The sequence below is a fragment of the Protomyctophum parallelum genome, assembly GCF_964188405.1.
Source record: "Protomyctophum parallelum genome assembly, chromosome: 17".
Lineage (NCBI taxonomy): Eukaryota > Metazoa > Chordata > Actinopteri > Myctophiformes > Myctophidae > Protomyctophum > Protomyctophum parallelum.
In genome coordinates, this window is record NC_139719.1 from 7118332 (window position 1) to 7141980 (window position 23649).

The 23649-nt window shown below is 42.2% G+C and overlaps 3 protein-coding genes across 4 annotated transcripts in view; 1 reads left to right on the forward strand and 2 right to left on the reverse strand.

Annotated features, from left to right (window-relative positions):
* Window positions 1-1300, reverse strand: part of LOC310874993 (nucleolar transcription factor 1-like) — a 499750-nt gene extending 498450 nt beyond the window's left edge. For both annotated transcript variants that reach the window (XR_014570603.1, XM_083787984.1), the window contains exons 1-2: window positions 974-1300; window positions 365-540 (exon numbers count right to left, since the gene is read on the reverse strand). Coding sequence is in view for 1 of the 2 variants with exons in the window: in XM_083787984.1 (XP_083644110.1) it covers window positions 365-540; window positions 974-1046 (249 nt within the window). In the remaining variant the exon portion in view is untranslated. The remainder of the gene's footprint in view (window positions 1-364; window positions 541-973) is intronic.
* A 493-nt stretch (window positions 1301-1793) lies between these two features.
* On the forward strand, window positions 1794-2900 carry LOC310874568 (beta-1,4-galactosyltransferase 6-like; the record flags this gene model as incomplete). Its single annotated transcript, XM_083787426.1, has 1 exon — window positions 1794-2900. One exon carries the CDS (start codon window positions 1794-1796, stop codon window positions 2898-2900), a length of 1107 nt encoding a protein of 368 aa, XP_083643552.1.
* A 2017-nt stretch (window positions 2901-4917) lies between these two features.
* Window positions 4918-23185, reverse strand: slc4a1b (solute carrier family 4 member 1b (Diego blood group)). Its single transcript, XM_083787981.1, has 18 exons — window positions 23092-23185; window positions 20901-20947; window positions 19882-20062; window positions 19129-19264; window positions 18794-18866; window positions 18204-18246; window positions 17789-17973; window positions 16393-16603; window positions 12370-12576; window positions 11635-11783; window positions 10822-11016; window positions 9558-9800; window positions 9000-9089; window positions 8714-8880; window positions 8005-8246; window positions 7449-7618; window positions 6750-6923; window positions 4918-6604 (listed from the first exon to the last, which is right to left on the reverse strand). Exons 3-18 carry the CDS (start codon window positions 20036-20038, stop codon window positions 6524-6526), a joined length of 2523 nt encoding a protein of 840 aa, XP_083644107.1. The 5' UTR covers window positions 20039-20062; window positions 20901-20947; window positions 23092-23185; the 3' UTR covers window positions 4918-6523.
* Between the last annotated feature and the right edge of the window lie 464 nt (window positions 23186-23649).

The following is a 23649-nucleotide window of genomic DNA, read 5'->3' on the forward strand; positions in this document are numbered from 1 at the left end:
TTGAAAAATAGTAGTAGGTCACACACACACACATATATATATATATATATATATATATATATATATATATATATATATACACACACACACACATACATAATATATCACATACAGTAGTACATGAATTTTAGATAACCAATATTGGTAGCCAGATGTATCTGCAGTAGGCCTATGTATCAGGGATTCTGGGTAATATATATTTTTTAACATTCTAAGCAATGTCATTGTTTCAAAACATTGTGCGAAATTGATATCCATTTATAAGACTGATTCCCAAGTCAGAATATCGTTATTCTAATAACTAATTTTGAAGTGGCTACATAGTCACACTAATTTAAACAACATGGAACAAAGTGTTGCTTACCTTCTGTGAAATCTGTTTCCACTTATTTTTGCATTCTTCAGGAGAGTATGGATGAAAAGCCACAAGGCTCCAATCCATCCTCATCTGTGCCTGGTTGTATGCAGACTTTCGGTAGACACCAGGGATGTTCTCTTTAATGGAATTCAGGAGCTTCTGGAGGTCTTCTGTGCTCCAGTCTATGTTCAAAGAATGGACAAGATGATATGTAGGCTACCATGTCATATGGAGCTCACCGTTTTGTTTATCCATGTCAAGGACCCCAAATTAATATACATGTATTTGGCTGCAGACCCCAATTTTCTATTTGCAGATCAGTTCTCAGTTCCGGTCTAGAGCCAGCCTACTGGATCCGGTCATTATTAGTCTCGCGTTACCAGACTGTTGCCTCCGCGATTTCCAAACGCTTCATCATACAGAGATTGTGGAATAGTTGTCTGGCTACGCGAGACTAGGTAATTATAATTATCATATAGGGCCTACACAAATGCATGCACTCACACAACTGTTTCCGTGTCCGCTCTAGTCCGGAACCCAGACTGTAACGCACAACAACAAACATGGCAGCATGCAAACACAGCAACATTCCAACCCAGTCAGGACGCCACATACCTTGTCCTTCTTCAGTCTCCATTTGAGAAACGTCAGCCTCATTGTCGTCAGACTCGTCACTCATTGTCCTCATAGAACAAGTAAAGCAGTAGTGTGGTGAAGACTGGAACGGCCGCTGGGTTCCAAGTTATTTGAAGTTAAACTAAGCACGCTGAGTCGCTGACCCGGGAGCTAGCGTGCTTTATCGCCCCCAAAACGTGGCGTTGCTGTTTAATAAACAGCAGGCAGACACCACGTTGAAATTCACACGATCAAGCCAAACTGGTGTGGAAGCAGAACAACTAATTATTGCTTGAATGACGATAAAACAGAAACCGGCGGGATGTAAACAAGAATGTCTCCACGTTTTGAAGGCGAGTGCCTACTACTGCCCAAAAAGGAGGCGGAACCACTGACGTATCATATACGTATGTGTGACGTATCACGGCCGTTTTTTATAAAGAGGCAGTTGATTGTAAATCTCCTCTGTTCATCACATGAATGCTGTCAAGGAGTGCAATTATTTATGTGAAGAAAAACATGACACTCTAATTTCATTTACCTACACAGATGGAGGAAACGAATATCATCAAATACCAAAACAGAACAATGTTTATAAGAGTGTGTACTTACTGAGTAAGTATCTCAGGCTCTTGAACAAGTGAAGGAGGCAAGACCCAAGCTGTTCTCCAGCAATTCAATTCGGCTGTCAAAGGTATACTGAGTGCAAGTACACGCAGACGGCAGTTTGGACTGAATTGACTTGTTGGTGTCGTCAAATCAAGGGCCGTGTTTTCTAAAAGCAATTTCCATTTCTGAGAGGAGAGTTTTGACTGAGACAATGGTGAACCTATGTAGGACCCTGCTAAAAGTGTCCATCCGTTCATTTCTGGCCGTGATCTTATTCTTCTTCCTATCTACTACGTGTATATACTTTGTTTACGCAGATCCTGGAAAGGTTAATGAATACTTTTATGTGGGAAAGGCCTGTGTTACCAGCATGTTGGGCTACCCAGATGTCAGCATCTCCACAGACTATCCAGTGGAGACTATCCAGACATATCTACCAGTTAACTTCACCCAGGGCGAGAACCTCACCTGTCCAGAGCGATTACTTTCTATGAAGGGTCCCATGGAAGTAAACATGTCAGAAATCTCTATGGAGGCCGTAGTGGCTAAGCATTTAGATATCCAGTTGGGGGGACACTGGAAACCACAGGACTGCAAGCCACGCTGGAAAGTGGCCATCCTAATCCCATTCAGAAAACGTCAAGAACAGTTGCCCATCCTGTTGGACCATCTCACCCCCATGTTGCAGAGACAGCGGCTGCAGTTTGCCTACTATGTCATTGAGCAGACAGGTAGCCAACCCTTCAACAGGGGCATGCTCTTTAACGTTGGCTTCCAGGAAGCCATGAAAGACCTGGATTGGGACTGCGTGATCTTCCACGACGTGGACCACCTCCCCGAAAACGACCGCAACTACTATGGCTGCGGCCAGATGCCACGCCACTTTGTTCACGCACTCGACAAATACTTGTACAAGCTACCCTACAACAAGTTCTTGGGCGGTGTGACCGGACTCACCACGGAGCAGTTCCGTGAAATCAACGGTTTTCCCAATGCATACTGGGGCTGGGGAGGAGAGGACGACGACTTAATGAACAGGTTGATTTATGCTGGACTGGGGTTCACACGGCCGGAGGCGGAGATAGGGAGGTACACGTCAATTCCACACCACCATATCGGAGAGAAGCAGTTCCTAGGGCGATGGCAGCTGTTGAGATATTCCAAAGAGAGGCAGTATGTGGATGGCCTCAACAACCTTCACTACAGCCGTCCCGCCAACGTCTCCTACAGCAAGCTCTACACTAACGTCAGTGTGGACTTGCATCCCATCCCACTACTAAACTGTGGTGGCTGGTGGTGTGGAGGCAAAACTGTGTAAAAGCTGCCTGGAATCCTTACTTTGAGAAACCCCAAATATATCCATATCCCCTAATCCCCCCCCAAAAAGAGGGAAGATGAAAAGGAAAAGACAGTCTCTTAAAGGTAACCCTTGATTGTATATGTGTCAAGTGAGCCTAGTTAATTGGCCAGTGGTGCCGAGCTATTGCCCACTGCACAATACCAATAGGCTGGTACCCCCCGGGTGATGACCCCCCTTTAAAGCCCCGTTTCTGTGTTTCATGTGCGTCTCTCTCTTTGTTCTTGGTCGAGTTGGATGCAGGACAGCCCAAATTAACTTTTATTGTCTGCTTGTGCCAGGCAAGTGAAATTGAGGTTGATTCTCATGTGACACTTTAACGTGTTCTGTCTGAGACTGAGATTTCCTGCAGGCTGTATTTCCAGCTGGTGATCGAGATGTGGAAGCATTGACCGCGGGGAGATCAGAGACTACCATTTGCTGTTATACCCTGTAGTATTTTCTCTTATTCACTGATCCATTTGAATGTGTCAGGTGGAAGTTAAGGGTCTCGGCTATAAAACGGACACATGCTTCTGGACGTATGTGTCCCCTCTGCATTGAAGTTCATAATGATAGGACTTAATCTATGTGGGAGTTCATATGAGGTAGTAATGAATCCGAATTTTTGAATATCCGTGCCAGTCTCAAATGTGATTGTCATGTTTGAGTGTAGACATATAATATTCATTTCTATATATTATCTCTGCCAGGCTGAAGGCGAAGGGGGGATTAATATTTTCTACCGTTTGTCCGAGGATCTCACAAAGCACTGGACTGATCATCTCCAAAAAGTACCACACGCATTTCTTTCCCCACATAAATTGCGGACCCAAATATGCGGCCAATACATCATAGATAACAACACGGGTGGCAGAGGTCCTGGACAGGACTCCTTGCCTGCCATACAGTATGCTCTCCACTGAGTTGCGTGAACCTGTTCAGTTTCTTTGTCAGTGGCTAATCGTGCATGCTGCCAGTAGGCCAAGGAAGTCATACATCCACACATTTTGAGGCACGCGAACCCCTCCAATGAAGCCTTTGAAGATTACGTCATATGGCAGACAAATCTATGGGATGTTGAGCACTGACCTTTTTTTTTTAGCACTTACAACGTACGGGTAAATCGTGTGTCAGCCAAGTCTATGGACCTTATACTGTTTGTTTAGGGCACTAAATGACAACGTAACATGTGGCCGATATAAAAACAGTGGGTGCCCCTCACTTCACTCAAGTGTTTTTTTTATTTTTTCCGAGGTCCACATCGGAGCCATGATGGAGCAGCAAGGACGGAGTAATGGAAACTCAGTTCAACAAAGTGAATTGTGACACCTCACATGTGACAGGGATTAAAGGTATATTCAGTGATTTCACTTAATTCAAATATCACTTATTTTTTTGTTTTGTTGTGATAATCCTCCCTACTATAGAGTGTGCTGGCCATATAAGGAGTTCCTCCCTGTCCCCAGTTAACCCCTGGGGGTCAAAAAACCTTAGGTTTCGTTTTTGACTCTCTATCCTGATTGGACGAAAGGCTGGGTCCCACAGCCAAAAACGAAACCTAAGGTTTTTTGAGTGAAATCACTGAATATACCTTTAAGATACATCATCACAGACTATAAATAAAGTCTAGCATCCGTCTATCCAGAGTGCTGATATTGCACTGATGTCAGTGATGATCTCGATAACGCAAGTCCGAAATCCACATTAGAGCCATGCCGCTTTTATGTAGAATTGGGACTCTCACTTCGTCCCCTCACTTCATACGGGTGTGATTTTTTTTTAAATATATACTTGAGTAAAAGTGTGTATGTTGTATTAAAACTACTCTTACAAGTACAAGGTATTAAAAGTTACTTAAGTAAATGTAACTGAGTAGACTAAATGTAGTCTTTTAGTACCCAACTCTGCACAAACTACTTATTACCCATCTCTTGCAACTATACACAAAAAAAGGAAAAAGGAAAAGAAAGGAAATGTTGTTTTTTATGTTCATGTTTTAATTAGTACATGTTTTAAGTACACAATGCCATCAACATGTTTTGTTAATCTTTTATTTATTGAAAATGTTTTAACTTGCTTTAGACTTGTTTTAAATCGCATCATTATGTTGGTTTGTGCCACTGTAGCCACTCTGAACGAACTCACAAGGAACTTTACAAATTGAACCCTTTTAGACTATTGTCTAAAATAGAACTGGTTCGGGAACTACGGTTGTGCCAAGAGACATTGCTCTACAAATAGCACTATAGTCTGAAATAGACCACCAGCAGTTTTATTTACTTTAACTTCTAATCAAGCGGGTCTGTACAGTATGTTGTTTTGTGTAAATGGTAAATGATGCATTTATCCAAAGCAATTTACATAGATTGTGCATTACATTCACTCATTCACAAACGCGTTCATACACCGATGATGGAGGAAACCATGCAAGGCACCAACCAGGACATCGAGAGCAATTAGGTGTTCAGTATCTTGCTCAAGGACACTTCGACACGAAGTCTGACTCTCTCTGCTGCAGTATTATACTGTGTGTATTTGTTTAATGTTTTGTTAAATGTCTCCCTTATCGTATCATGACACTAAATCCAATCTCCCACCTACCCACTTACCATACCATGTACCTACAGTCAATTAAATATTCTTGTTTTAAAAATGGTATAATGGTATAATGGTATATATTGTCAATGCAAAGTGTTTTAACATTCTTGTTTTTTCATGTGTGATGCATGTGTGTTTGTGGACATTTTAAGTGGACATTTTATTCATATTTAATGAGAGATTAACAGCATTAAAGACAATATAAAATTCACAATCACACTCTTAAGCTTCTTTTTAACCACATGAACCCTAGCGTTCATAAATCAAATATTCAGTAAAACAGCCAATCTACAAGATCGACTATTTTCTAAATATTTGGTGTAGAGAGGAAAAAACGAGGGGGCCAAGGATAGAACCTTGGGGGACCCCGGTCAACATGGCACAATTAGCACAGAGTGATTTCACCCTATTAGGAAGGCACAAATGTGGTGTAAAATTACTTACGATTTCTTTGTACAAATTATTTTAAATAATGCAATTGGATACAATAGGATACTGATACTTTTGTTCCCCCACTATGACGTCAGTGATGTAATTTGTTAGAAGGCTAACAACACTGGACCTTTAGTGGGAAAAAAAGTATGTTATAATGTTTATAATCTTTCCATACCAGTGTATCAGAAACAAAATACCAATAATATACTAATATTAAAAATCAAATGAATGATCACATGCACAGAAATCTATAACGATGGCTTGTCAGACAAAATATACATTTTGGAATACTTGACTAAAGGCAAATATGTACAGCAAATAAATTAGAAATTAAAAATGTATTGTTCAATTGACAATAACATCTATTTGACTAACAAGTGACAGATGAAACATGAAATCTATTTGGGTTTTACATTATAAAAACCAAACAAAATATTTCTTTACTGTATACTGCTCAGAGCTCATGTGCAGATCAAACGATAAACACTTTTTGTTGTGTCAATAAAAAAAAAGAAAAAGAGCTGCTTTTTACTGTTTAGTTAAGGCATAGTGGGTAAATGTCATGACATCTACAATGGCATTTGAGATTCGTAGTATACGTCCTGTCCTGGTTCTTCCTCAAATGTCACCTTACCATCACCGGCGTCCAACTAAAATACACAAATATCAAAGAGGAATGAGGATTATTCATATAAAGGTAAATACAAGAACAGACAGAGCCAACTCAGGTCCGTTTTACTAAGTAGCCTACAGAGGGTTTAAGTGGTATTAAAATTAATGGAAATGACCACTTACACATTTCATCTCCAGTTCTGTGAAGAAGCGACCCGTCATGAACATACGTAGAGGGATGGTGAGGATTAGGATGAAGGGTAGAGCGAGGGAGGCCGGACTTGACTTAACGATCCACAGTACTGCAAGGCACACTATTTGGATGGCTGTGAAAATGTGCATTCTGCCCGTGTTGACCTGTTTGCAACAAGCATCATCAAAACATTAGATATTAGTCAAAAGGGAAAACATGCACATGTACATTATGTTACTATTATTTTTACACTTATACTCTTATGTACCTGTACTGTACACATGATGAAACAATAAAGTACAACCTTGAATAGACACATCATGTTGACCACACATTTCTCTTAGTTCTTGTTAATATTTTCCTTGGTTAAGTATTTATAAAACCCACAGACAGACTTAACCCCTTTGATGCTAGATTATTGGAGAAGTACAAACCATAAATGCACTTTAACCTTTTTTGCTATTTGCTTTCAAATGCCATATTATGCCCTTAATGCTATTTCATCCCTTTTGCAAAGCATTTTGAATTGCTTTTGTGTATGTAATGTGTACAAATAAACATGCATTGGTCCTTGTCAATGTAACATGAAAGTAACAACATAACGTGCGCTTGCAAACCACTAAACCTAGCAGGGGTTATGTCATTTTCAAGTCATCATTGAATCAATGTGTGATCGGTTGGACTCGTACCCGGGTGGCGTAGGGTTCGTCGGGGTGGTACTTCTTAGGTATGAGGAGGAGAAGCATGCGGTCCCACAACTGGATGCCATTAAGTGAAGTAATACCCATGTAGAGGAAAATGCCAAACAATGCTGCCATGGGAATCATCTTCAAGATCGGCTCCATCAGAATAGATAGACCTGGATAGGAATGGAGGATCGATAATGTAAGGACTTTAGCCATTAGTACTAAATGAAAAAGAAAACGGACAATTTCAATGAATACAGTTTTTCTTTTAAATTTATTTCTTTATCCCACGATTTTGTAACCCATTTTTCACCCCTGTGTCAATCATCTAATGTGATCCTGGGAGAGCAACGGACTTGAACTCATGCTTCCTTCATGCCTGAGTGTCCAAGTTGCTCCTTTACACGTGACAGGGGGAGTTTCCCTGGTTGGACGTAGCGCGTGGAAGGAACACGTTATTCCAACCAGTTCCTTTCCCCTCCATCAGGCTTGTATACAGTTTTGTATTCTAAATATCAGAAGAGAAGAATTCAGACATTTCTTTGCACATTGCACCTACCGACGAGCAGAGCCACCAAAATCCCACTGATCCTTTGTTCGTTCACCTTCTCAATCACAGGCTTTGGCCCTTTACTCATGACGGTAAGGGCGTTGGCGTGGGTGACGGAGCGCACGGTGGCAGCGCTCAGCCACGGCACACCAAAGATGGCACCGATCCCTCCCATGCCAACCAGCAGGAGAAGGTCGAAGTGAAACCCAGAGCCTTTGACCATCTTCCTCTCAGGTTTACTCACAATCAGACTGGCAAAACAATGTGTGAATACAGAGGGATGTAGGTTAGGCATGGCATTGATCACATAATCATATACATTCATCATGAACCCTAGCAGTAGCGTCCCTATTCTGGGCATGTCATAATACACTAGGTGAACATTTGGCGAAAATAGCCGATCTACAAGCAAGGTCAGCTTGTAGATCGGACATTTTCAGTGACGAGATTTGGTGTAGAAGAGAATAAGAAGCGGACAAATTATAACACACTGGGGGATCCCAGTCAATGAAGTATATAGAATTTAAATATAGGGTTTAAAGGACGACTTCGAGAGAAACGTTTAAATAGTAAACAGTTATATCCAGTGAATTATATGGGGAATCTTATAATTATAATGAATTATAATGTTGATGCCCCCTCGGCAGTGGTGCCATATACACACAGTGCGTGCTGTTAGCAGTTGCACTGGGCTGAAGAGAGAAAACATTCAACTCACGTAGTGATCTGAGATTCGAGAAAGATCAGGATGAAGACGAGCACAGAAGGGACGCAGCATGCAAACATCAACCACACTGGGAAGGACTTGTGCTCTCCGAAGGGGTTGATGAGCCATCCTCGTTGTTCTGGGTTGGACACCGTCAGACCTTTAGGGACCACGAGTTTCTGGCGAGAATAAAGGACACCAGTTGCAAAAATGTGGTCTTTACAGATTGCGTGTAAAGTTCAAAACTGAAATCACAGTAGCTGTCCAGCTTTTTAAAGACAATCATTCATGGACCAACCTGAGTGTAAGTATCACCAAATTGGAGGTCCACAACACACATGAGGAAAATGGCAATGGGTACACCAAAATCACCCATCATACGCCTGATCTGGAAGAACAGGTCCGAAACACTCATTTTAAGCAAGATAAGGCAGGTTTATTTGTATCAGACATTTCATACATGAAGGCAATTCAAGGTGCTTTACATACAGTAAAGTGTTTAATTACCTAAAGGTTATCTAAAAGCATACAAATAGAAATAATATTAAGTCTTAAAAATGTAATCAAGAACAAGTACACTTCAAAGGTCAACCAAATGACCCAACCCAACCCAACCTGAAATTTATTTTTTGTTAATCAACGACCCGAACCTGACTCAACCATGTTCTGGGTGCCGTTGATCCGCCCGTCCCAAACCACGCTAATTGTGTCTAAGCTTACCCACACCCACCCAACCCATGGGTTGACCCGCGAATATCTACTAGTTCATCCAGAATGAACCACTATCAAGCAGGATTCCAGTTTCTCTGCTGACACTGATAAGAGAAGATTACCTATGAAAATTACCATCCCTCACCTTTCCAGGCAGAAATGTCCCATTCTTGAACTGCCGCAAGAAGTATGCAATAAAGAAACAGCCCAACATAAGGCACATGGAGAGTAGGGCTGTGTTGGGAAACACCCGGTTTATGTTGGAGATTTTCAAAGTGGTGTTGCCCGTAGCATTGTCATAAACGTACTCCTTGACCAGAATTGGCTGCCAGGGCTCTGTTGCATTCAGGTCTTCATAATTCAACTGCAGTGGGTGAGCTCCGAAGATCTGGAGAGGTGCAGACAGTATAGGGTCAATAAATCAACATTTCTCACCACATGAAGAGATTTAGTAGAGGGGGAAAAGGCATCAAGTAGAGACCCCTGGGGTATCCCGGTTAGCTAAATAAGTAAGGGTTTAAGAGATTAAAGAGATTAAATTCAAAGGAACAATTCAGGCACTGGATCACTTCTTTTTTTTTTTAGGGGCGCTAGCCTCTCCTTAATGTTTGTTTTAAAAACGCCATTGACAATGAAGGGAACATTTACGTAATCTTGTCCCTAACACAAACATTAAATGCCATTAACAATAAAGAGAATTTAATGTTTGTTTCGCATCACCATTACATCACCTTCTTTATGGACGTTGCCATGAAGAATGTTCAGAAAACAAGTCAAAACATATGCAATGGTAAAAAACTATGTGGAAAGACATGTTCTGAGGTTTGGTACCAATCTAAAATATATTGTGAAAAATGTTTTTTTGTTAATCTAAATAGTAGGAAATATAACGGGAAAGCATAATCGCTGTCGGGCAGAAACCTTGTATGTCCTTATTTAATGCTTATTTTATACGAATGACAGTGGCATCAACAACAGTAGTGAAAATAACTGATCTACAAGCTCATAAGATTTTACAATGTGGCACATTGTGAGCTTGTAGATCTGCTATAGTTGGAAAACTTTGCAAAATTATGGAAATTGTTTGAAAAGTCTTTTGCCTGAGAAGAACATTTGCCTGAACATTTTTGCCTTTTGGTTAAATCTGTCTGTGGGTGACTGGGTGTTATACATAAAAATAAAAATAAACTGTGGCTGAATACATTGGATCCATTTGAACACCTTTTTTCCATTCCCTGAAAAATAACGGTTTTGGACGTGCAAGGTTTCTACCCGACAGCAATCTGGGAACCCATCTGCAAAACAAAGGTAAAACAGCACCCTCTTTTCCTTAATGGCGTGAGTCAACGGGCTCTCTTGAGAGACTTGCCCGACAGTGACGCAGTGAGAATAGGATGGACGTGGTTTACCTTGCCCAGCTTGGCGAAGGTTTCATAGATGAAGATGAGGGAAATGAGGATGGAAAAGATCTCCTGGGTGAAGCGAGAGATATATCGCACCAGGAAGCTGCCCTCAAACGCCACGACGAGCACCACGATGATCACCAGCCACACGCCAACCCACACTCTGCCCACAATGTACTCAATCTCCTGGGATTTGCAGAACTGAATGGGGATGCCAAGGTGGGTCGTGAGTGTGTATTAAAGACATGAATAGATGGAACAATATTTTGTTGTAATCATCTTTAAAGTTAATCTAGCATATTTATAGTACGCTACGGTTTATAGTATGTTTGGCACTTGGGCAGATTGCATTCAATGTAGTAATTTACAAATGATCTTGACCAATTATCTGAGTGTAACAGTAATACCGGTATGTAATCTAAGCAAGTAATGTAATCTGCTTACTTCTTAAGTAGCCTATGAGTTACTTAATATAATAGTAATCTAATATTCAATGTATGAATGCAATTCATTAGTATATTCTATTGATTTTGGAGTAATCCAACACTTGCTTTAGGCTACGGATTGCAATTGCATGTACGGTAATTAGTGATATATTTAGGGCTTATTCATACTCTTTTTTTAGGTGATAAGCCAAGGTGACCACCGAAAAGTACAACACGACGTCACGCAGTGGGGGAAACGACTGCACCGCTCACCCAAACATATCTCTTGTTTTACTAACCACCATTTCAGTGGTCAGTGGTCACCTTATCCCCTAAAACCGGAATATGAATAAGTCTTGATGTAACCTTCTTAGACATGACTGGCATAACTCACGGCATAGAAGGCTTCCTCAAACACTAGCAGAGGTCCTGAGAAGCCGATGACCAGCACGGGCTGAGCAGCCAGGATGCAGAAGATGATCCCCTGGATAGACGTGGAGACGAGGAGTTCGGACACACCCATCATGCTGTCCACCTTGTCAGCTGGAAGAACACACACCACGGACAGCACGTGATTGTTTTAGACTTTCCCAAACCTTTCAGGTCGAGACCCAAAAGAGAGACTATAGAGGTTTGCCCCGGGACCCAGACTAGTGGAAATAGACGATCTACAAGCTCACAACACGTCACTTTAAAAAAATATATATTTATGGAATTTCTTAGATTTGTTTGTTTGTTTGTTTTAACATTTATTTTAAATAGTCAAAAAATATATTTTTTAAATATACTTTCGAGCTAAAAAGTTTGGGAACCACTGGTTTATACTAATACGCCACAGACAAAGCAAAGACCATTTAAAGCCCTGTTAAAAAAAGATCTTGTAGATCTCCTATTACGTTTACTTAGCCTATGACGGCGTGCCCAAAACAGGGATGCCAGGTTCAAAGTGGTCAAACCCTCGAGACACATCAGATGCATAATTGCCGATACCAATGTCATCAAAAGTCAAGCAATGGCTAATATATCAATAAAACCATCCGTCTGCCCCACGATGAGGGCTGATTTCACCCAACGCCGCCTCGCGCACACACACACACACACACACACACACACACACACACATACACACCCAGCAGTCCTCCAAAGGTTACGGCAGGAGACAGGGCAGCAAAGTAGATAAAGATGACAGCAGCAAGGACTTGGCCATTGAGAGCGTCTGTGATGTCAGTCTTATAGTGTTGGTAGCGTCTCTTCACATCTTTTATCATCCCGCCAAACGGCCGGCCAGTACGGACGAGGGGGTCCTCAGGCGGAGGAGGCCCAGAAGCTTTAGAGGCTGTGGACAAAACACATTTTCTTTTTTTATTGTTTGTTGATATTCTGTTGTGCTATTGTCTATAAACAGCATTGACTATGTGTTCTAGCACTACACTGTAAATCCCTGGAACATGTGACGCGTTTAAACCTAAACACCATGTGGGTAATAATAAAATGCCAAGTGTTTATTAATGGTCATAAAATACAGTAGAACACGAGTTCACTCAAACACCTCACGAGAACACCTTGGGGGCTGTATTTTGCGTGTCTTAAGTACCAGGTCTTATTACCTAACTTGAGTAAACTAAAGACCTGGAGGCGTGATCAATGCTCTTTGGCCACTCAGAATAGCCAAAGGGCATTGATCACGCCTCCAGGTCTTTAGTTTACTCAAGTTAGGTAATAAGACCTGGTACTTAAGACACGCAAAATACAGCCCCTAGGGGTCGATTAAGGACTTCTATGTTACTTACTTCTATATTACTAATCTAATTACAGTATTATGATCTGGGGGCGTGTAGTATGTCATATTGCAATTTTGGGCATGTTAAGAAGCGCTTTTGACACCCCGCGGAGTGCGCAAAACGGCCTTGAATTAGTCATGGGTGTGTTTAAGGCGTGTTTGAGACGTACCCAATCAACATGTCCGTACTATTCTCTTTACCAGTCAGCTGATGTCACATACGGAATGCGCACTTTGGGGGTCGTGGTATGACATTTCTTCAGGCTGGCACCATAGAAGACATGACATGCCTTTGTCACATTTGGGTTAATTATTCCTATTGCACTGCATGCTGTCACCTTTATGCCTCAAAAGAACAGACCCACCTTTCAGATCGGAATGGAATTGCGAGTAGATAGCAGCATATTGGCAAATTGCCAATCCATGCGTAATTAATTAATTCGATAACGATAGAACCATGTACCATACAGCGAATGAAAGCAAGATTCCTAAGGAATATGGAGATTTTTACATTTAATAAAACGGTTGAGAAATGAGAGAACCATGAGTGTTTATAGGCTAATATCAACGTTTTTTTATGAAAGACCAAACGGGCTGTGAACTTGAAGAGCTCAATCACCATCCCGACACGGAAGAAATATAGCCTAGTGCATGCATGTATATGCACTGTTGCACTTGCACACAGTAGCCTACACACGCTCTTTATTTGTTTCTATTGAAAAACACCAGTAAAATAACGTTTATTATATTTTATTTCATTCAAGTCAAGGAATGAGTTGAATGCGTGCTGTAATGCTGTGGCCCCGATGGTAGGCTATGGTCTTCGCTGAGTTCGCTCGTAGCATTTTATTGAAGAAGACTTGAATCGGGTGTGATACAGCATATGAAAGCACATTTCCCACGGATTATGGAGATGTTTTTATTTATTTTTAAGGTTGAGAAATGAAAGAATTATGGCCGTTTCTAATCTCAACATTTTTTTTAAATAGACGCAAAACGGCCATGTCTCATAGAAACAAGTAAATGGGTCTATAAAAATAAGCGCATATAACAGGGGTCTGTAACCTATTTTAAATGAAGTGCCATGTTTTTATTTTCTAAATAGTGAGTCTGCCATATCCAGATTAATTTGAATGACACCACATTAAAATAAAAAAACATATTTTGATTGTCCACAAATATAAATTTCTTCCTTCTTTTTAAATATGTTCTTGCACATTGTTATAATGATCATTATATATCCCCCTGCAGTCAGAGTTCATAGTTTTAATGAATGAATGTGATGCATTGTGAGCTGGTATAGATCTGCTATTTTCAAAAGTAATCTTTTTATTTAATTTTTGGATTAGCTGTCCTTAGTTGGGCAAATGCATTCATCTGGGGATCCTTGACATGGGAATGTGCTTGTTTTGCACTGGTTTAAACAACATTAGGAGAAAAGCCCAAATAACCACTTTAGAAACAAGAAAAGCAATCACACAGAAAGCAACTTTACAGAAAAATAAGCCGCTTATAATAAACAGACATGGCAACACTCTACCAGCTTCACAGAGCCGCTCAAGTGTCAAATCAAACAGTGCTTTTTGCGTTTATGAGGTGGTCAGACCCACGTCTAATCGTTATGCGCTGAGTGTCTTTAGGTCAAGGGGCTTAATAGCAAATTGCGCAAAGCGAGAATAATTAACATATGGACACTCCCACAATGCTAAAATATTCAGGGACGCGGTATGCCAAATGTGTGTGCGTTCAACACGGGCCGAGTGCGTTCAACACGGGCCGATATGCCTTTCATAATATGAATGTGCGCAGAGCGAGGCCAATTTATGTATTTCCATTGGTAAACCGCACCTTCAAAATCGACCTGTCAGTGTTCAAATTCTAAACACCTATATGACTGACTTTGATTGTAAAAACTAAACACGTTTATGTGTTTAAAAAGTGTTACAGGGATTAAACATGTTCTTCTGTTTATAATCTACTGTAAACACTGTGACACGTTTAAAAAGTATTACAAATATGTGTTTAAAACTGTTTATAACCTAAACGCTTGGGTTTAGTGTGTATAGGTAGTATTTCGCTGTCAACAGGTGCAGCGTTTTGCAGGTGGCAAAGGTGTAGGACCGATCTGAGACGGCACTTCTTGCAGTCACAGAGGCACTCCGACCTGTCCGTGCATGCAGGCTGCCTCCCACTGCTCAGTCCTCATCGTTCTTGACCTGTCTGCAACGTTTGACACGGACACCTTTTCTGACCTTGCTTGGGATCACTGGGATGGAACTGAAGAGGTCCTGCTCCTCCCTGAATTGTCGGACCAACCGTGTTTGAAAAGATTGCTTTCAGTCCCCCCTGTACCATCATCTCGCCCCAAGTACCCTGCAGGGGTCTGTACTCGACTCCCTCCCCCTTTAAACCAGATACCTTGGCGCTGTTATCTCTGCCCGGGATATGAGCTCACAACACGTCGCCTTAGGATTGACTATTTTCACCTAATGTTTGCCGGTCTTTGCCCCAAAATAGGGATGTTACTGTAGGTAAATGGTAAATGGTGAATTTGTAAGTGCTTTACAATGTGCATGAAATTAACCCATTTACACATTGGTGACGGAGTGAACATGGTTCTGACTCAGTTTTTTTTTTTTTTTAAGATATTTTTTTGCGGCTTACGCCTTTATTGATTTTTTAAGGGATAGAAAGTAGGCTGACAGGAAACGGGAGAGAGATGGGGGGATGACATGCGGTAAAGGCCGTGTCGGGTCCGGGAGTCGAACCCGCGGCACACCGCGACTGGATCACCAGTCCGGTGCCCAGACCGTTACGCTACGGCCTGGGCCGGTTGTGACTCAGTTAAATAAATGATGATGATGATCATGATGATGATGATGAGGAAACCATGTAAGGCACCAACCTGCTCATTGGGACCAGTTAGGGGTTCAGTGGCTTGCTTAACCCATTCTGAACGGGCACCCATTTTGGTGTTGGCATCATGTTATGCTTTAGCTATTGAAAAATAGCAGATCTACAAGCTCATATCGCGCCACCGAGTGGCGCGATACGAGCTTGTAGGTCTGCTATTTTTGAAAAAAATCGAAGAACGACTGACATTTTTAGAATCTGATCTCAGGTCAGAATGGGTTCGTCAGACCAGCGTGTGTCCAGTGGAAACCTCGTATGAATCTGATCTCAGGTCAGAATGGATCAAGGACACTTCAACACGAACACAGGTTGAACTGTGAATCGAACCTGACTCCCAAGTGGCCTGAGCCACTGCCGCCCCTAAACTGTATACTGTACATTTCAAACGGTAAATCTAGTAACACCAATCCCGTGCAAGTATATGTTTTCCAAACACATGTGCATGCGTCCACCACTCACACGCGCGAGGCTTGACGTCCAGACGCAGCTTGGGGTCGGAGGGCCGCAGGCGGTCCTGCAGGAGCTTCTTCTGGAAGCCGATGATGGAGGTGAGCATGGCCTCGCTCTGGATCTCAGTGGGCGGTATCACTATGCTGCAGTCCATGAAGTCGGCCACGGCGTCCGTCAGCTCGCGGGCCTGCTGTGCCTGGAGCGCCGTCTGGTTGAACACCTGGCATAGAGAAAGTGGGGTGAAAGAAATAATTCAGTTGAGACACACATTTAAGACACAAAGACGCAAAAACAGAATATAAAAGAACATTGTGAATACAATAAATGCAAAGAAGTGAAAATAAAACTGCAAAATAAAAGTGCAGTGCAGAAGCAGAATCAAAGAAATCTCGGTTAAAGCCAGCAGAGGACAGAAAGATTTTTAGCTGTGATTTAAAAGACCTCAGAGTCGTAGGTTGTAGCTAATACAGAAATGGAGTGGAGATGGAACGGAACGCGTATCCACGTTGTCGTTTTGTTTTGACTGTAGTATTCACAGAAGTTCAAATTTTTGGCTGTCTGGCTGCCTGCTCCAAACACTAAAAACAGAATAGGGTCAAAATAGTCTGGAAACATAAATATTATTCCATGCCCTCTATTTATCCAGACGTGGAAATGACTGAAATCAAATTCCATACTTTCCCACACGGAACCCTGTAGAGGGGGTAAAGGAGGGCATCTAGAATAGAGCCCTAAGTGGTGATCGGTCACAATTGCTTCTCCCGTCCGTCCGTTAGTTAGTCACCCACGCCTCCATATATGGTCACGCCTCGTTACATCACGTCTCCATATATGGTCACACCTCGCAACATCAAGCCTCCATATATGGTCACGCCTCGTGACACGTCACGCCACCATATATGGCCATGTCCATATATGAAGATCACTACACTGACCTCATCTATGCTTGGATAACCATACATGGAGAAGACTGGATCATCACCTAGATCTACATATAATGTCATCTAATAGAAGAGTTGCGATATTGAGGGGGGGCAGAAAACAGCCCGGTCACGTGGTTCATGAACTTGCGCAGGTCCATAGACTCCAATGCATACCGTTAAACTTCCGGTTATCCCCAAGCTCAATAGAAGAAGAGCCGCCATTGGACTGGCCCCATGAAGTGAACAGAGTTTGCGTAACTCTTTTCTTACTCTATGGCTCTGGCATGGGGTGACTATAGGGGGGGCTGATGTCACGATGACCTGGGGGCTTGCCTGGGGTGAGCGACGGGGGATTTGAGTCAGGTGACGTGACAGAGTGACGGGAATTGTGACGTGACGAAAACGCAAGGTTTCATAGTTATCTGCGACCTTTGGTCTCAATAAGTGCTAAGTATAAGTATATGTTCCAGTTCCAGACTCACTTTATCAGCCATGAGGGCTGCCATGGCGCGTCCGGTCTCATGATAGTCCATGTCAGTCTTCCCAGGGCCCACCAGCATAAAGACAAAGCGAACAGGTACAGGTGCCTCTAGGGCAGAGTCCAGTACCGTGGCCTCCTTCAGACGCACAAACGCAACTGTAGGTTTCTCCAGGAAGTCCAGAGAACCTATTACAGAGAGACATGCATACACAATAAATGCATTTCATACATAGACACCCAGGCACATAAATACAAACACGGACACGCGCACGCACACGCACACGCACACGCACACGCACACGCACACGCACACGCACACGCACACGCACACGCACACGCACACGCACACACACACACACACACACACACACACACACACACACACACAGCAGAAATAGCTCTAAACATCCACTCACCTACTAGAACCATAGAAGCTTCTACACTGTCAGATTCATCCCTCTAAAGGAAAACAGATATACAGTATGTATTAATATGTATCATCACACAGTAGTTTATTTTGCAGTATATATTAGGTAAAAACAGACAGTATACCATAATCAGTATCTCAAGACAAAACATACATTTTCATATTTTAAACTGTGTTCTAAATTTAAACAAATTTGTCATAATGAAATACTTACTTGAACATTATGGTTGCCATGAATGACAAATATAATTTTTCCAAACTTTCAGCAGTGCACTTTGGAAATGAATAAGATCCACTGTATCCCATGAAGTAGCATTTATTAATACATTTATAAATTAATTATTATGTATACTTACTATACTATTATGCATCTATATATAATGTCCATTTGAATACAAGAGAACACAAGTTGAATACTTGCTTGTTTAAATGTTTAAATCTTAAGGGAACATTTTCAATCCTACAATTCTCTCAACTAGTAGGCTACCCAAATGCCAAATCCCAAAGGCTGATGTCAACTCCATCAATTACACCTTTGTGAAAGTGGTTGATCACATCAGTGGGAACCGGAATACACACCCTCTCTTTGACTGAAAACTTCTTCATCTCCGTGCCATTGGTCAGGGCTTGGCTCTCTGGATCACTTGACTGGCTGGAGGGAGAGAGAGTTAATTACAATAATGATTAGCGTGAGATAAAGGGATGGGGAGAATTGCTAAAACACTTAAACCCTAATTTGTTGACTGGGGCTCTGTACTTGGTCCCATCTTGTTTTCCCGTCTTGTTTACAAAAACCTACTATTTAAGTGAACACTGGACAGATTTATGACTGATTATGTATCATCTAAATGCCTGAAATGTGAATGACAGGGAAAATTTGGGTCACTGGTGGGAGATCATATCTGACATGACACCTGCGGTTCTGAAGTAATGATCTTAGCACCCCCTCCCGGTCTGTCGGTCTTATCTCCTTCTTGTTGACCAACTCGTCCACCATCTTCTCCGCGATGTTGGCCAGGCTTCTCTGCTCGCAGTCAAACAACACTACACCTGGACATGTGTATGGCCACAAACCCAATGAAGAAAAAGGGCCAAAGGTCAGATAGGAACAGCAAAGTTTGATTTATTCTTAAATTTGCATGCCGAATAATGACAGTTTGTTCAGCGCATGACACTGTGCAAAATGTATTGTACTGAAGTACTGTATTATGAAGCCCTTAAAGGAGCACTTTACTCTTCAATCTTATCTTCATATAGTTCGTCCTCATTAATGATCATTATAAGATGGCACAAGTTCTATCTACTCACTCTGTGTCTCATTGGTGGGCTATGGACAGCTATGGACCAAGCAAATAGAAACTACAGCTTTTCTCTTCCTGGAAAATAGAAGCCATCAAGCCATTGTTCTTGCTTCATACATAAATCTCAAATCCCATTTGAAATGACCAAACCTGCCTACCAATTATGTCACTTGTAGGCAGGCTTCTGAACTGTGCAGAGCCCTCCTCTGAGACACAGAGCAAGTAGAAACCGAATGGTTCCATTTTATACAATAATGAGCATTTACTGAGGACCAATTATATGAACAAAATGTGCATCAAATGGGGGTCCGTGGGCTAATGCATATCAAACTGGGCGTACTTGAGGTTGAGAATCACTGTGCTAACCTGTGGTCATGGTGCGTCTGAGGTGGATGAGGCTCTTGAACGTAAGGTAGGAGATGTGCGACGGTCCCCAGGACCCGTCCTGGGGGTCGTAGTTCTCCTCGTAGTCCACCCATCGGCCCGTCTCCTGCCAGTAGCCCTGCTCGTTCTGGTCCTTCATCAGCTCGTTCAGCTCCACGTAAGCCTGAGGACAAAGCAGAGCACAACACGCGCTATACTCAACGGAACAGCCGGGGGCAGGTGTCTCTATAACGATGGTGTCGCATCATCATGCCTCCAGTGAGTTGTCACCCAAAAAGAGATGTCGACTGGTCAGGTCAGGGTACAAAAGATATTATAATAAAAAGTGGGGGGAAAAAGCAGTGCTTCGGACTACCACAACCTGGCCTTTGGGGACATTTTGCGTGCAGTTTCATAATGAAATAACATGTCGTATCCCTTCGCGCCGTTGTCCTCTCACCTAGCTTCATCGTCTCATTCAATGTGGCATGGAGAGGTGACAGACACGGTATCTACAAGGTAAACACAGTGCTCTGTCTCTGACGGACGCCTGCCTGGCTCCGTGCCGCGCTCCGCTGCTCGTTTCCGATATGGAGATGAATGATGGATGGCTCTCAACATGCCATGTTTGGACTGTCAATAGATGTAGCGTGCCTGGATTGTGCGTACATGAGTTTGCACGTGTTTTTGTGCAGAGAGGCGGGCGTTTCAAAAATAGATGTGCTGTGTGTAGTATATCTGCTGTATGTTGTACAGTATGTGCCATGTGTGTATTTGTGTTTGTAACGCACATGCACATGTGGATAAGTGTGTGCTTAGTCGTATACAGTATGTGACAGAATCGAGGATATTATAGGGGATGACAACAGAGAATGCTAGACTGAGACAATGTCTATCGTGGTACAAGTTTTCAATGTGGGGGCTGCCAGGGGGAACCAATTGGAACGGAAACAAAAATACATATATACAGTACATGTGCGTGCATGCGTGAGTGCGTGCGTGCGTGCGTGCGTGCGTCTTACCTGATAGTCTCCTCTGGGGTTGGCGTTGGTGTTAACGTTCCAAGCAGCTGGACCGCATGTAATGGACCAAGTTAAAAAGTTATATTTTGTAAGATGTTCAACAATAAATCTGTCAAATTGTTCCCGTCCGATAAAAGATTAAGCAAGATAATTTAGAAAATGTATTAATACTGTTTTGTTTATCTCTATGCCCATGAACATGAACTACTGAGGTTAATCATCATGTCAGAATGTGCTTTGAATAAGTTTGATGGGTAATTTCTGGGATTTAACAATCAAATGTAACAAACACTAACCATTACAAGTATTACGTTGTCTTCAATGTGTGCCATTTGAGGAACTTATTAGCTGGTATATAGCCTGGCTCCAGCCCCTGAATCGCTAGCCTCGCATTCAGGGTCTGGTGACGCTGTCGAAGGTGGGGTTTTCTCGGTTGAAAATCTCACCGGCCCAATGGGTATGTTCCAATATGAAACAATCGCCAAAGACTCCCACTTTGGCCACTCAGGGGCTGAGAAAACTGAGAGGGCTTTCAGACTGAATAATGGAGTGAAACTAAATGAAGGCTATAGCTGGTATATGCAATACAATACACAGTGTGCGCGTGCGCGTGTGCGTGTGCGCGTCTTAGGCTGCGCAACAGTGACACTGTGAAAACCAACCAGACGCTATTTTCATGCTCGGACACAGCCAGCTAGCCAGGGACCCATGCAGGGACACACATAGCTGTCTATATAGGAGTGGTTGCACCACTCAAAACGTGTGAGGAACACAACTATACAATATTTTACTATATCAGTAGACTGGGTTCCAGCCTGATTCGCTGCTTTCCAATGGATCCGAAAATGTCATGTCAAAATGAGTTGCGAAGTGACATTTTCAGATCCGCAGAACACAGCGAATCAGGCTGGAACCCAGCCTACTATATATATATCAGTAGCCTACTTATTTTGTGTCCCCATACAGAGGCATTTATGACACGCCTGGTTCAAATGACTTTGTTGTTAAGTGTCAAATCAATACATACATACATACATACATATAATTAAGTAATATAGTTGTTTGTCAACTTTTATGTGCATACAGTTTTCAGCTTGGAGATTTTGCCTTGCCCTTTGGCGTGTCTTGGACTACGCACATTTTGAAAACCACTGTGCCAAACAATGCTACAGTACGTCCATGTTACGACAGTGGCAAATGAATAGCCTGGATTCCAGCCTGATTCGCTGCAGTGTTCCGTGGATTCACATTGTCACTCGGCTACAAACCCATTGTCACTCGGGCTACAAATCCACGGAACACAGCGAATCAGGCTAGCAAAACTACCACTCTATTGATATATAAAACATGAATTCAGCTTGTACTACAGGACACCCCCCCCCCCCCCCCCCTCTGTCTTCTTTGCTATATGTCTTATCAGAACATCTACATCTTAGAATGGACATGCAGGACCACTGAAGTTGTCTCTGACAACATCATTAATCTTTCCAAAACACAGCCTGGAGGCCAGGTCGAAGAGACGGATTATTATGACTGTGTGTGTGTGTGTGTGTGTGTGTGTGTGTGTGTGTGTGTGTGTGTGTACACATCATCCTTTTAGCATAACCTTTGACTGTACTACCTGTACTGTTAGAAAGTATTTAATCGGTAAATCAATCAATATGATGCAGCACAATATGATGGCTTCAAACAATTGGAAGGGCAGTTGAATTTTCCATTCAATTGCAAAAGTAAGTTGTCATGTCGTCTTTGCTGCAACACAATTTTCTCGCACAGTATTAGCAGTTGTTGCTTCATTGTTTGTTGTTCATTATAATTAAGTACGAGACACATGTTATGTGTACCTTAAACACGTAACATATTTGCACCTGATCATGTAGGCTATATTGTCAGGCATTGTCAGGCCATCTTTCAACTTTTTATGTTTTGTTCTAAATTATTGCCCTACTTTTTCACCCGACAGCAACGATATGCAATTCATAATAATAATACGTGTTTTAAGTGTTCATTAATGTGCACTGGCAAATAAACAAATAAAGTAAAGTATAACATAGCATTTTGTTGTGGCAGTTATACCAGCTCATTACAAGACAATATCATTTAGTAGAACAGTCTTTACAAAGTTTACATAGCTACATGTGCCTCTCTATTGTTATGCCATTCCCATCAGAAAAGGGGATACTTACAGTACCTGCAACAGACAGCAGCAGCTAAGCCAGAAGCACTGACGAGTGATTGACACCACAGTGCCAAAAAAGAGTGACTTTATAAACGCCGCCTCTTCAGAATGGGATGTGTGTACTGTATGCATGCTGTCTGATGATGGGTGGGACCACAACACATGCATACATGTGCACGTGCGCGCGCGCGTGCATAGACACATACCAATGTGCACACATGAACTTTAAACACCAAAATAATTTATATTATCACCCATTTCTCTCTCTCACACACACACATGCGCACACACAGCATATAATTTACACACACATTCATAGAATGTATGTATGTAAATAAATTCATAATTTGTGTGTGTGCATGCGTAGACATCAGCCTGTTCGCAGACCACATGGAACAAGCTCAGGAGCTCCTGAACAGAGTGGAGTCAGAGTGTGCCACGGTTGGCCTCCGGCTGAACGCCAAGAAAACTGAAGTTATCGCCTATAACATCCCATCCCACCCCCGACAACAACAGGAGGCACTGCTCTGATGGAAGTCAAGGACTTCAAGTACCTGCTCTCATGGGTCA